Below are 14068 nucleotides of genomic sequence, written 5' to 3'. Positions count from 1 at the left end.
GGAAAGCTTCATGCTCTAAAACCACTGATCTTACCCCATTCGTGATATTTGTTATTCTACTGGGCAATAATCGTGGTTCCTGTGTTCATCTCTGGGTGTTGCTTTCCCTCATAAGGAATTTCTGTTGAGATCCATACTGACAGGTCTGGGCTTATTTTTTCAAATCCAGCTGAAGCTCACTTTAGTCCGTTGGAAAGGAGTGCTTCCTGAGTGCACATGGAAAGGCACAGCAACCTCCCCTTCAAGAATTGGGACTGGGCTCTTGGTTGAGCTGCTGAGTCCCAGTTTGCATGAATAAAAATTAATATCTTTAATGGCACAATCAAAGTAAGTGTACAGGGTTGTGCCTTTTGTGAGTGGCTGAGTGGTTCTGAGTTACCTGCTGGGCTTAAACTACGACACCTATCTGCCTAGATCTGGTGAAAGAAGTAGCATTTGTCTTGTGGGCCTTTCTTTGGCCTCCTGCTGGAGGAGCTGAGAGGTGAAGGACAGCAGTATTCCTCCCCTAACAGGTAACAGTTGCCTGGGTAGTGCCAAGGGTATGGGCAGTTACTCAAAAAAGCCTGTGACTCAAATATACTCATTTCTAGCAGTATTTACTTGGGAGTATAAAGAATTAAAGCCTCTGGATTTCCATTGTTGTCTCTTCTTCATTACAGGGCTCAGATGTGCAGCCTCTTCTTTGCTAGCATGGCTCTGGCAGCGCAGCTAGGGGTACATCTCTGTTGTGTACCCAACACTAAGGTGAACAGTGCTGTCGAAGTATATGATAGATTTTGAAATATGCATTTCCTCACTTTCACTGGTAAAGATGACTGCTTAACCCCCAGCAAACCCCAAAGCCCATCATGTTCCATTAGCAAGCTGGCTAGTGGGGCACTCTGCTGCACAGGGAGGTCTGTGTCTGCCCACCGCTTACTGAAATCATGTGTTTTGTCTTCCAGACTCCGACCTGAGCATGCGGACGCTCAGCACACCCAGTCCAGCATTAATATTTCCACCGAATTCCCCTGGTTTCCAGAATGGCAGGGGGTCGTCAACGTCTTCATCCTCAGTCACTGGGGAAACGGTGGCTATGGTCCACTCTCCACCTCCAACCCGTCTCACGCATCCTCTCATCCGGCTGGCATCCAAGCACCAGAAGGAGCAAGCCAATATAGACCGACTGCCTGACCACTCAATGATCCAGATATTCTCCTTCCTGCCCACCAACCAGCTGTGCCGCTGTGCCCGTGTGTGCCGCCGCTGGTATAACCTTGCCTGGGACCCTCGGCTTTGGAGGACTATTCGCCTGACCGGCGAGACAATCAATGTAGACAGGGCTCTTAAAGTGCTGACCCGGAGGCTTTGTCAGGATACACCCAACGTATGTCTCATGTTGGAGACGGTAATTGTTAGTGGCTGCAGGCGGCTCACAGACAGAGGACTCTACACCATTGCCCAGTGCTGTCCAGAACTGAGAAGGCTGGAGGTGTCAGGATGTTACAACATCTCCAATGAAGCAGTCTTTGATGTCGTGTCACTGTGCCCAAACCTGGAGCACCTGGATGTGTCAGGTAACAGGAAATATTTCAGTACAGATGACTCTGATTCTAAAAGCCTCATGCTTGTCAACCCCCTGGCCCCACACCTGCACCCTTCCCCTTTCTGTTTTGCTTTCTGAAGTAGAAATGCCAGTCTCCTAACACAGCACTGATGAGACAGGCACCGCTAGAATCTCAGTGCCCTAAATGCCAGTAGCACTTCTTGAGTGGCCAGGCTCCCACTGATGGAGCCGAGCTAATCACAGAATCACAGAATCACAGAATCCCAAGGGTTGGAAGGGACCTAAAAAGATCATCTAGTCCAACCCCCCTGCAAGAGCAGGGTAAACTACAGTACATCACACAGGAACTTGTCCAGGCGGGCCTTGAATATCTCCAGTGTATAGATGGCTCATTCAAACATCACAAGTACTTCTTACGGATTTTTTGCACAAAGCACCCTTACTTACCTACCTTACCAAAGCCCACGTTGCAGTCAGTGCTACATCGTATGGTGAAGGAGAGTTACTTCAGCAAAACTTGTTTTATCTTTTTCACATATGTATATGATTCATAAGCAGATTATATATATACATAATGTATATTTCTGTAATCTGGTAAGTGACTTGAAAGGGGCTCAGAATCAATGCTAGGCTTTTGTCCGGGTATGAATATCAATTGTCATCCCAAACTTCAAGGTCCTCTTGCTTCTATTGCTATTTTAATGAGACTTGGCTAGCTTAGATTCCTTTTTTTTTCCTTACTTTTTTCAGTAGTGCATATATTTGCTTAGTGGCTTTCTCCTTTTCCTTTTGCCCAGTTATCATGGCTCACCACAGCTGTTTAGATCAGTGGAAATGTTTTAAGCTATTTCTCTCAGACCTGCACTGGCAAAAACAGGTATTTTTTTCCTAAGGTCAGCCACAGAGAGTTTCTCTGAAAACAGGCTGGCACTTAATGGAAAGGATGCAGCCAAGCAGAACACTGAGGTGAATTTTATGTTCAGTATTATTTTGCAATCTTACTTGCTATCAGTCTAATGTTGTATTAATCAGCTGGACCAGATTTGTTATTGCAGAGGTGTTAATAGCAATAAGGAGGATAAAGTGGGGAGAGGAAGCAAATGCTATTGAGTTACTGGTACCCAGATAAACTGATTTTTCCAAGGCTGCCTATCTGGTGTACATTGATTTTCTGTCCTTTTTCTGCCTTTTATTTTATTTTTAACTGATTTATCCTTCACGTAATATTCCTAGGATGGCAGAATGCCATGGAAGGCATCAAACCAAGTAGCAATGTCAGAGTGATTAACTTTTTGTGATTGGTCTCTGAAACAGCCAGGTGGCAAGGACTCTCTGCAAGCCTATTCACAATGTCCTTGCATATGAATTGATTATTGTCAGTACGTACTAACATTAGTTCTGGGTTTCTACCCTCACATTCAGGTTGAAGAATCTCTAATTCTAGGAGAAAATGTATGTGCCTGTGTGATTAAGACCTAGAACTACACACAACTTTGCAGGCTGTCTGTACCCCTGTCTTATTTATGCTTTTCTTACTGCACCCTCTAGGGTGGCTTGAAGAGCTGAGGGGCTCAAACATCCTGGACCTGGAGAAACAGGACAAGTAGAATTGCTGACGTGAACTGCTTTGGCACACCAGTCTATTAATTGACATCCTGAGGGTACCTGAAGGCTTGTAGATGGCTGAAAATGCTTTAGTCCACAGCTCCTACTGATAGATATCCTGTATACTAAAGGTGACTTTTTTCAGAAGCAGGGAAAATGAAAAGATGGTACCAGATCTTGAAACAGGGTCCTTTAGGGTCAATCTTCACTTGTTGTTTCCCCAAGCCAGTTACTTTCAGAACTGGAAGATGGTGTCTGGCCCTAAAATCTCATCAGTTTGGTCCAAAGTGTGTAGAAAGCAAGTAAAATACCTGTCTTCCTTGAATTCTGTCTCATCAACAGGACCGGAAAGCAATTTTAATCTCACGTTTTTCTAAGTTGTTCTTTCGTTTTGGGACTGGCAAGGGAAAAATCCTGGCTTTGAACATGCTCAGATGTCAGGGTGTTTGGGTTCAAACATGGCTTTTGCTGCATGCACATGCATATGAACTGAGGGTAATTGATCTCTGGGGTCTTGTTTTGAGTACACATTTTTTCGTTCTGCTGTGAGTAATTTTGGAGGATGTTTCAGAAGCAGGATTCCCTTTTCCCCTCCTTCTGTCTGCAGTTAGGAGGACAAGTCTTACACCTACACACTCAAGCAGTTCTCAAACCACTCTGAAGTGGTTTCCTGGTTTGGTTTCATACTGAGCAAAAGAAGTTGGGTACACGTGCTGAGGGATGATGCTATAATTGTAGCTAGTTAATTAAAACCCAGTTCACAGTTGTATATCTAGCTGAATCCCTCTCTCCTTTGGATGGTTACTTGGCAGCAGTGATGTACCAAAATCTTTAATGTCAAAACCAGATGTTCATATTAACTTTAAGAGTTTTCCACAATGTAAGTTCTGTCATTTTCAGCATCCACTTTGTGGGCAGGTCTGAGATACCTCTCGAAGTTGGTTGAGCTTGACTCCAAGTTATTATCTAACATGCTGGCCAGCATATTTTTTCAGTCTGTTTGGAGGTTTCTCCTCCCTTTTAAAATCAGTTATACTTTATGGAAAATCCTGTTACAAGGTTTTGTTTTTACATTTTTTATTATTTAGGACAGAAAAGTTGTTGCAGACACAGGAACCTGTCATTTTGCCTAAAAATCAGGCAGTTCTGTATCAACATGAACTTTTTCTGGTGAAACCATTTTGAGAATCCTTCCCATGAGATGTTTTACAGTGTAGTCAAAGGAACTAGATAAGGCAATACTGAGCTTGTCAAAACATCGATTACACACTGACGTATGCGACTGCAACCCTGCTGTAAGACTTCTGACCCGTTCACATTTTAATTTCAGTCATTAAAGCGTTCCCCCTTCTTGGATCCTCAGCAGGCAGAACATTCTCCTCAGCCTCATGCTCCCTTCCTTCTCGCTTAGCCAAAAAAGCTTTTTATCCCTACCTGAGAGGACCTCTTTTAGGCATAAGCTGCAGAATTTGAATAGGCATTTATGGCTAAAACTATTAGGCCTTGACCTCTAGCAGATCTTCCCTCCCTTATTCCTTGCAGCTGTTTCTAGCGATGTTAATGCAGTGTGCCCAGCTGAGCTTGGCACAGAAAAGAATTCCCCTCCAGAAGCCTGAAACTGCCAGTTTGCAGTGCAGCAGAAACAGACTTTCCAAGTAAAAAAGCTTTCATTCACCACCATGCACAGAGTGGAGGTTAAAAGGGGGGAAGTCTGTCGGCGTGTTTTTCCCTTTAATATATGTCTTTATCTTCTCTTGCAAGGTCTGGTGTTTGTCATCTTGACACCTCCATTCATGGCTAGGCTTTCTCACTCGCAACAGTCCTTTTCTGCATCTGCCCATGTCCTCCCATGCCCCTACCAGTCTGTTGGCTCCTGCTGACTCTCCCTATTCTCCTTATGTTACCCAAATCTCCACCCTTCTGCAAGCACATAGTCTTGCCATAGTTTTGCATCCTTCCCAGAATGCAGGATTCACATCTGTCTTCCAAATGCTTTCTGGAGGGTGGTGGGGTCTGTCTTTTTTATAATGGGGTTGGATGGTGAAAGAGCCTCTGGTGCTGGTTTAAAGACTCAGCCAGTCAGCAATGACTGCCTCTGATCAAAAAAGCTGCTTAAGCTGTCAGGTAGTACCATTTTCTCAAATTGTCACTGGGTTTATATTGCAGAAACAGATCATAGACTGTCCCCAGATAAACCTAGGACCATCCTTTTGCATTTGGGATATGGACAAAATTGGTCTGTCACTTTGCTGGTGCACAAAATCCCAAAGCAACCTCACTGGCTCCAGTGGAGTTTGTTCTTTTTTCTGGTGCAGGGACACATCACAGCAAATCCAGACTAGTCAGTCAGGATGATTCTGCTCTTGCAACATGAAGATACCTTCATCACATCCAGCATGCAATTTTATGCCCACCTTGCTGTGTGATTTGTTTTTACTGCTTGCTTAAATTTGCCGTGTTTTTCCACCTAGGCTGCTCCAAAGTAACATGCATCAGTCTGACTCGCGAAGCCTCCATCAAGCTGTCTCCTTTACATGGGAAACAAATCTCCATCCGCTATTTGGACATGACAGACTGCTTCGTCCTCGAGGACGAAGGACTGCACACCATTGCCGCTCACTGCACTCAACTGACCCACCTGTACCTGCGCCGCTGTGTCCGCATCACCGACGAGGGTCTCCGCTACCTGATGATTTACTGTACGTCCATTAAGGAACTGAGCGTGAGTGACTGCCGCTTTGTCAGTGACTTCGGCATGAGGGAGATTGCCAAGCTGGAGTCACGCCTCCGATACCTTAGCATCGCTCACTGCGGCCGGATCACAGATGTGGGCATCCGTTACATAGCCAAATACTGCAGCAAGCTGCGCTACCTCAACGCGCGGGGCTGCGAGGGCATCACGGACCATGGTGTGGAGTACCTCGCCAAAAATTGCACAAAACTCAAATCACTAGATATTGGCAAGTGCCCTCTGGTCTCAGACACCGGCCTGGAGTTTCTAGCCCTCAACTGCTTCAACCTGAAGCGCCTGAGCCTGAAATCATGTGAGAGCATCACTGGGCAGGGCCTGCAGATTGTAGCTGCCAACTGTTTTGACCTGCAGATGTTGAACGTGCAGGACTGTGATGTCTCTGTGGATGCTCTGCGATTTGTTAAACGACATTGCAAGCGCTGTATTATAGAGCACACCAACCCTGCCTTCTTCTGAAAGGACACCCCACACCTGTCATTACAATGCAGTATTAAAAACACTGATGTATAAACACATGCTCCCATATTCAGTAATGCTGTCTTTTCTATAGCTCACGGGAGTCAGCTTTTCTTGTATGTTGCGGGTGAAGGGGGTTTCTAGAGGACTGTTTTGTTTGCTTTTTGTATGATCACTTTTCAAGGTGTGGTGGGTCTCCATGGAGAGGCTGCCTTAATGCAAAAGCAATGAGTGCTCAGCATCCCCAGTGGGGTGCCATTTCCATTACAGCCATGGTCTTGTCCCAGGCTACAGTAGCTACCTCCAAAGGAAATAGCACATAATCCCTCCTTTGGAAATGCTACTAAGCTGTGTCAAATACATCTGAATTCCAGCTGTGCTCATGAAGCTGACTATGCAATATGTGTCTGTGTTCCCCGACTTCTTCCAATATGGCTGATTAAGCATCCTCTTGTCTCCAAGTAGTTTGTCTTTGGTAGTCATCCATTTTAATCCCTCAGGAAATACTGGGTAATGTTCTTAAATATACTTGATCGAGGCAGAATACAACCTGCTGGCCACTGCTGAGCACTCTGCTGAGTGAATCTGGAGACCCATGCGTGGATTCTCTTGGAAAGTCCACCTTCAGGTCACTTGTGCATCATAACTGCTTGCCTTCATTTCTAAATCTGCCCCCTCCTGCATGTGTAGTACCACCCTCTGGTAGCAGATAGGGACTTCTGGGTCTGATAGGTGACAACATATTCACCTGAGTGAAGGAAACCACCTGAGGTATTGGTGGCCTGGCAAAGGGGATAGCCAGCAATCAGCCTGGGAAGCTGCTGTAATTCTGCAACAAGCTGAGATAGCACTGTAGTATACCAGGGACTCTCTGAGGCTTGATGGGGCAGCTTGCACAGGGCAGTCGCAATTGCTGTGCTGCGTGGCTGCCACCAGGAAGTCTGTCTTTGTTCCTTCACTGTACCTCTTCAGCAGCCATGGCACCACTGCAGTGACCTCTCCCTTAGCAAACCAGGCACATGAGTTGAGGTAAATTTAATATGTGCCTTAATACACATAAAAACCCAACCCTTTCCTGTGGCCTTCCATTTCAAAGGATAGATGGCTGATCTCAAGACTTCAAAGATGTTAGCCTGATGTTAGATGACACCCCTGGGGACAGAGGGGCTTAGAGTGTTATTCACGTTAGGTCTAGATTTTGTGAACCTTGTCTCTGTGTGTTCCCTTAGGCTGGAGAAACAGCTGCTGTTCAGAAAGGAATTAAAACACCTTTGCTGCCCTGTGACACTGGGAGCCCCCTGTACTCTCGTGGTCACTCTTGTTTTCTGAATTGCTCATGGAAGAGCAAGAGCGGTTTGGAGGTTCCCATATCTCACTGCCTCCTTCCCCAGAGCATGTGGTCGTTTCATGGTTACTTTCTTCACAATTTTTTGGCAGCCATTTCTCTGCGTTTTCACATATAATAATCAGATCTGAAAGCCAGACATGCTAGAGGTGATGATATTTTCAGGCAGGCCCCCTGCGCCTGACTGACAGGTGAATTCATATGTTCAGTTCAAGCACTATAAAAGTCTCAGTAGAGAACATAAGAAGGGAAGCACCGTGTCTGGTTTTCATAAGCAGTAATTCCATCATCTCCAGACAGCACTAATAAAATCATTGATATGAAGTGAAAATCCATATGCTGGAGAAAAATACATAACTGCTGAGGAAATACTTGTAGCAATGTTCTCTCAAGTTACAGAAAAACAATGATTTGGACATGTCCCTGCAGAGGGAACTTGTCCTACTGTTGCACAAGTTCCTGTAACTTATGTACGTTCCTCCAGTTCTGAGTTTCTTAACATACAGGATGTCATCAACTCTGAATTATAAATCACATTGTACTAAAGCAAACAGGGCCATGGAAAATGAATTTGTCATTGCTCCTATTACTGGCCAGTGACTAGTAGGGGATGATACCATCCTTTGGCCAGTGAATGTCATTTTGGTTTTCCTTTCTGTATTTTTTAAAGTAGAGATTATTCTCCAGCAAATAGTACAGTATATTTTATCCGAGCCAGCTATACTCTCTGTTTGTCTCTTTATCTCAAAATGGCCCCAAGGCTAGTTAAATGTTAAACCAGTTCCTGAGGATGGTGGGATTTTGAGCCATTTGCACTCATGAAATATAAGGCCTCATTAGTAACATTTAACTGTTTATTAAAAAAAAAAAAAAAGCTACTTTTCTGGCTATGCTAAATTGAGTGAATAGTGCTACATGGTTTTTAAGGTTTCTAATGTTTAAATTGGCCTGTACTGTACAAATCTCATTATAAAGCCTTAATTTGCTACCAAGAAATAAAGCGATATATTGGTAACTGATGAGCATGCATCGTCATTTGCACTAATTGATTAACTTCTGGTGGAAAAGGGAAGATTAAATACTTGTAAAAGTTTTCTTGGAAGGTAGGTGCATGGGCACATCAGCACATCAGGCAGGTGGATGACTATATCAAAAAAGAAACAAAATATCTTTGCTATAGATTATGACCTTGCCTATCTGTCTCTTTAAATTTTTATTTTCCGCATGTGGACCTTTTTGACCTGAAACATAATCAGTAACTGGAAGTGAAAGTAAAAGAAAAAACAGTATATAGAAAGCACGTGTATAAAATTTCAGGAGGGCCTCTGCTCTGGTTTAACAGCAAGTTAACATGTTTGATGTGAAAAGTAAAATTAAATGCCTGAAAGGGTAGAGCACTTTTTAGTGCAGTATTGCCTTTTGAATGCTCAGGAAAAAAAACCCCACTCAAGGGGCCACTGGTGGAAAATGAATAAAGGCAATTTTTCTGAGCCAAGCATCTTTAATGTTCACGGTCTTACATGATCTGAGTTGGCACTCTGAGAGTGCTACTTATTTCAAGAAAATCTGAATTTAACTTATTGGTACAGCTTGCCTGACTTTTAACCTTTTACCTGATGTCTACTTGCAAAATGACATGACCAGAAAAGAAAACTGAAATAGTGCATGTGGAGCTGAGTTTGCTGGAAAGGTTGCAACATGTGACTGATGTGTCTTCATTCCAGCTTGGGGTTGGCAAAGACTATAAATTTCCTGAGTAAAAACATTGTTGATTCTTGAACCATAAAATTCAGGCTCAGGCAGTGAGGCTTATTCTGCTCTGCAACAGCATGTGGTGATCTCATCAAAGAAAGCAGTGATGAATCACATCAGTCAGGCTGGCATGTTGTTTATGTCTTCAGAAGAACTTGTGTCCTGTAGAGGAAGGTCTCTTAGAAAAGGCACCTCTAAACTACCATGCACTGCAATGGTAGCCAAAGTTCTGTGTCTCGGTATTCATCTTTCTTATTCCTTGGCTTTCATGAAATGTGGAACTGTATTTTCCCCATTAGCAGCACAAGACTGATGTGAAGTGTGACACATTTTCCTTTTTGAGCTATACTCATCTGGCTTCCTACAAAATGCAGAGCAGCTTCTGTTGGGTGTCTTGGGCTCAGAACTGTGGTCCAGACTGTAGCCTTCAGTAGCAGCTTACGTGGTTTCTGAAAACTGCTAGCCTTTGAACTGGGAAATTAAAAACCTAATTTAGTAAAAGACCTAATTTTAGCACTAAGCTTGAAGCTGGTCCAAACTCTCATTAAAATGAAATGTCGTGGCCATTTTGACTGCAGAGTGGCTGCCAGTGTTCATTTAAAGGGGAAAAGTTCTCTGACAGAGCTGGTGCATGGCTTCTCTTCCCATAGCGTTCCCCAGGAAGGTAACCTTCTCTTGCTTTTTTCTGATTTTGTCAATTTAGCTATTCGTGCTGAAGATTCCCAAGCTGGGCTTTGAAAATGTTAGTGGAAATGGTTCATCTGATTCTGTAAATAAAGCTAGGAGGAAATGTCATTTTGCTCATGTTAAACTCCTGGTGACCTTTCCTTTGAAAATGGTCCATTGCTCTTCATCTCCTCTAAGGCCTTCAGAGTGAAAGCCTGAGCCTTGCCAGGAGGTCAGCTATGGGACAAGGATGTTTCTTACTGAACTCCCTGCTAAAATTCACCCAAAGTTAGCTATGTTACATGTCTTTCAGCAGCTCCAACTCCATGACCAGGGAGAAAAGGGGCACGTTTAGATCTCAGAACTTGTAGTCTGGCAAGGCTGAGATTTGGCAAAGCTGAGAGGTGTTTATCGCCCTGGCAATGTGAAGGAGATGACCTGAATTATATGGAAACTGCCTGGAAGACAGGGCAGGGTGGAAAGGTGGGGTTTTGAGAACTGGGACAAGAAGAAGGATGAGGGAAGTTTCTTGGGCAAGTGGGACTGGGACTGAGGTGAAGAGAGATTGAATGATATTAGAAAAGAAACTGTGGCTGGTGTGGAGAGGTGGGTTTGTATGACTTGTTGGACAGGGAGAGCTGGGCCAGAGAAAGAGTAAGTACTGAAGAATGAAGTCTGGGACAGGAGCAGAAACTTGAAGAAAATTAACTGAACATCATGTAGATACAGCACACTCCCTTGGCAAAGGCTTTGAGAAAGACTAACAGTTTCAGTGAGGATGCCTTCAACTTGAAACAGCCCTTAAAAATGAAATAGTGATTCTGCATTTAGCTCATCCGATATCTACCCTTTTTATATTTTGTGAAGACAGAGAATCTTTACAAGCAGAACTTCCACCTTTAACAGCAAATGTATACACAGGCCTGAGACATTGTCAACCTCCGTGTCTTGTTCCTGCCTTGACACCTTTGTGCGAGGCAGTCTACTGAGAAGAGCAATGCAAGGCAAGTTTGTAACATCTATTCTTCCTTTGTCTCTGTATTTCAGCAACACCAACTGTTCAGCTTTGCTAAGGTGCAGGCATCAGCATGGAGCCAAATTCATGCCCTTTTGATGGCTGTTAAAGAGCATAATCATAATGACAGGTTCAAGTTACTGCCAGGCAGTAGACATCAGAATTCAAACTTAGCTTAGAGAAAAATACATTTAAGTGAGCAGCATTACTGCATGCTATTAAAGAGATTAAATCAGCTTTCTCCATAAAACAGCTGGGGGATGTTTATTTTCACACCCCCTTGCTGTGCAGCTGTATGCTTCAGAGCAGGTTTTCCCTCTATTTTTGCCTTTAAAAGCTGGGCAGAAATGTTGGGTCATTTTTTCTTTGTCCCCTGGACAATCACAGAGGTGCATCTCAGATTGAAACTAGTTAATGGAAATCTTTTCCAAGTAGGCTCTACTCGTACAATTACATATATATATATATTGTGAGTGCAACAATCCAGTTGGCCATAGATATGTCAAATTAAGCCAATATAAGTTACTAAGCAGTCACCAGAGAGAGAATGAGAGGGACCAGAAGGTGGGAACTTCGGAAAAAATAACCCCCCTGAGCTTTTATAAATGACCCTGATACTTTTTATGCAGAACAGCAATCTTAACCATTCCTTCCAGCACTAAAGATGTGTTCTTTGGGTTAGAATAGATTAATTTTCCTTTGTTTTTTAAAGAAGCATTGCATGCTGTAACTTCAAGCTGACATAAATGGTAGAGATGGAAAAAGTCATCCTCAAAGACGAGAGAGAATAAAAAAGGGATTTGTGCCAAGAGGAATGACTATTTTTAACAGTTTCATGTTTCATTGTCTGTATTCGATGGCTCCTACAATGTGTTGTGTTTTTTTTTAATCCAGTAAATGGCCATTCTTAAGAAGTTTTTGTTACTTCTTCAATGTACTCCATTCGCACGATTGCCTCAGCAGACAGATATCACAGCTTTAGAAAACAATTAGTTCCTAGTTATAAAAAGTGAGTGTAGCTAGTTTATTGTTTATGAGCTACCTTATCGAATGTTTTCACATCTTTATACCCTAAATGAAAAATGAAATTTTCATTTTCAGGACAAATGAAAAAGATATTTCTATATATTTATTAATAACAAACCACATTTTGCCGACACCTAAATTTTGCTCTGGTTGTCTCTTCCTGTTTTATTGTATGCTGTGAAAATACTTTGAAGAATAGAGCTTACTTCTGGACTTGAATTACATTGTACTTGATTACTCAATGGTTGTGTATCTCATGATACTACTGCTGTCAATGTGCCTTGTGGCATGGCTCTGCAGAGTGGCTACCTGTATTTCAGCATGGAAAGAGAATAACACATGATATATGTGACACATAACAAGCTGTCAGAGCTCAGATCTCATATGTGAGATCTGCTGCTGGAGGGTCTGAAAATACTGAACCACAGTAGTGTCAATAATTTTGTAGTGATTCATTCCTTAATTGCATCTCCTATTTTATTTAGCATCAATTACAGGAGCAAACTCCTCAACACCTGCTTTGGCGAGGGTAGTAGAGCTGCAACTTTTCCTCCATACTGTCCTTCCCTTTTCTCTTCTGCCCTCAGAGTTACCCAAGCACCTGCAAGACTCTGAAGTGTTCTGCCTACATAGTTATGGATAACACAAATTACTGATATTAGCAGGATGAGTAAGGCCATTTACTTTGCAGGCAGTCCAGGAGATTGACTAGAAGTCAGTGACCATTTAGTGGCTAAATCTGCCTCACATTTCTCTGTGGAGGTGAAAAGCCCATGCATGAACACCAGTAAATGAGATGCTTTCTGATACTTGCTCTTCCAGTGATATGTGGAACTACAAGATAACTTAGCTGGGGGGGGGGGGGGAGGGGGTCTACGTAATTCAGTCATTAATATCCTCTTTGTTAAAGTAGCCTAGTAGAAAAATCAGGTATACATCTATCATGAGCCACAACAGCTTTCACTCACTGCCAATAGAAGACTGATCTGCTGGTGACTTTTCATAACATAGCAGGTCATCACCCATCACATAACAGAACACTGCTGGAGCAGGACTGTGTTGGTTTTTCTTCTCTCTGGCTTTATATTCCAGTAATGGCGGTGTATTCAGAAATGACCCAAACCTTCTCTCTCTGTGTCTGGCCCCCAGGTGACAAGTAAGTTATGGTGGTTTACTTTTTAATCCCCCCTGAACTCCCATCCTTTTCCCTCTCTATCCCCAGCTGACAGGCTGGGGTACATCCCAAGGGCCCTCTCTCAGCGGGATCTGGCAGCAAGGTATCATCTCCACTGCTACCACTTAAGCTAACAGCTTCTCTGCCGGCTGAAACTTGAATCCTTGATGGTGTTCTCTCTGAAATGTGGTTGCCTCTCCCTTTTCCTTTCCTTGTGTTATGCTCACCACAAAACCCTCTCTTTCACGCTGGCAGGGCAGCAGAGGTGTCACTGGGGTGGGATCTGCTGCATTTACCAGGGCCCAGAAGAAAGGGAAAGCTCAAGCAAGCAAGGAAGTGCCTGGTGTGTGGCAGTAACAGCAGAGCAGCATAGCTGGGGAAGGGAAGGAGCAGGGAGGCACTTCATCTGTCTGATTTCTGAACGTTGGTTTACTTTTTCGTAATTGATGAAGGCACAAGAGGGCCTTGCAGCCTGACCCTTGGAACTCGTAAACCTCTGGCAGGTTAAATCTGAGAGCATGGTAAAGCAGCCTTTCCTTCCCCTGCCAAAGAATAAGAAAAAGCAAGAGAAGGTTACATCAAAATGACCAATAAGGAGAGTAAAGGAATTTGGAGCAGAAAGCTGGACTGGGAACGGTAGTGTGTCATCTCTTGCTTAAAAGGTGTTTCCTCCCACAGGAGTCGACTATGACCCTGTGAAGCTGAAAGGTAAGTTGAACATTATCATGAAG

The 14068-nt window shown here is 43.5% G+C and overlaps 1 protein-coding gene across 2 annotated transcripts in view; it reads left to right on the top strand.

Annotated features, from left to right (window-relative positions):
• The window catches only part of FBXL7 (F-box and leucine rich repeat protein 7), a 179731-nt gene extending 171012 nt beyond the window's left edge, over positions 1-8719 (top strand). For both annotated transcript variants that reach the window (XM_065667584.1, XM_065667585.1), the window contains 2 exons: positions 945-1556; positions 5623-8719. In XM_065667584.1, the coding sequence (XP_065523656.1) occupies positions 945-1556; positions 5623-6359 (1349 nt within the window). In that variant the 3' untranslated portion in view covers positions 6360-8719. The remainder of the gene's footprint in view (positions 1-944; positions 1557-5622) is intronic.
• The last annotated feature ends 5349 nt before the right edge of the window (positions 8720-14068 follow it).

This window comes from Lathamus discolor, chromosome 2 (assembly GCF_037157495.1).
Source record: "Lathamus discolor isolate bLatDis1 chromosome 2, bLatDis1.hap1, whole genome shotgun sequence".
NCBI lineage: Eukaryota > Metazoa > Chordata > Aves > Psittaciformes > Psittacidae > Lathamus > Lathamus discolor.
Note: the sequence above shows the minus strand (reverse complement) of the source record. Positions and strands in the feature narration are given on the sequence as shown.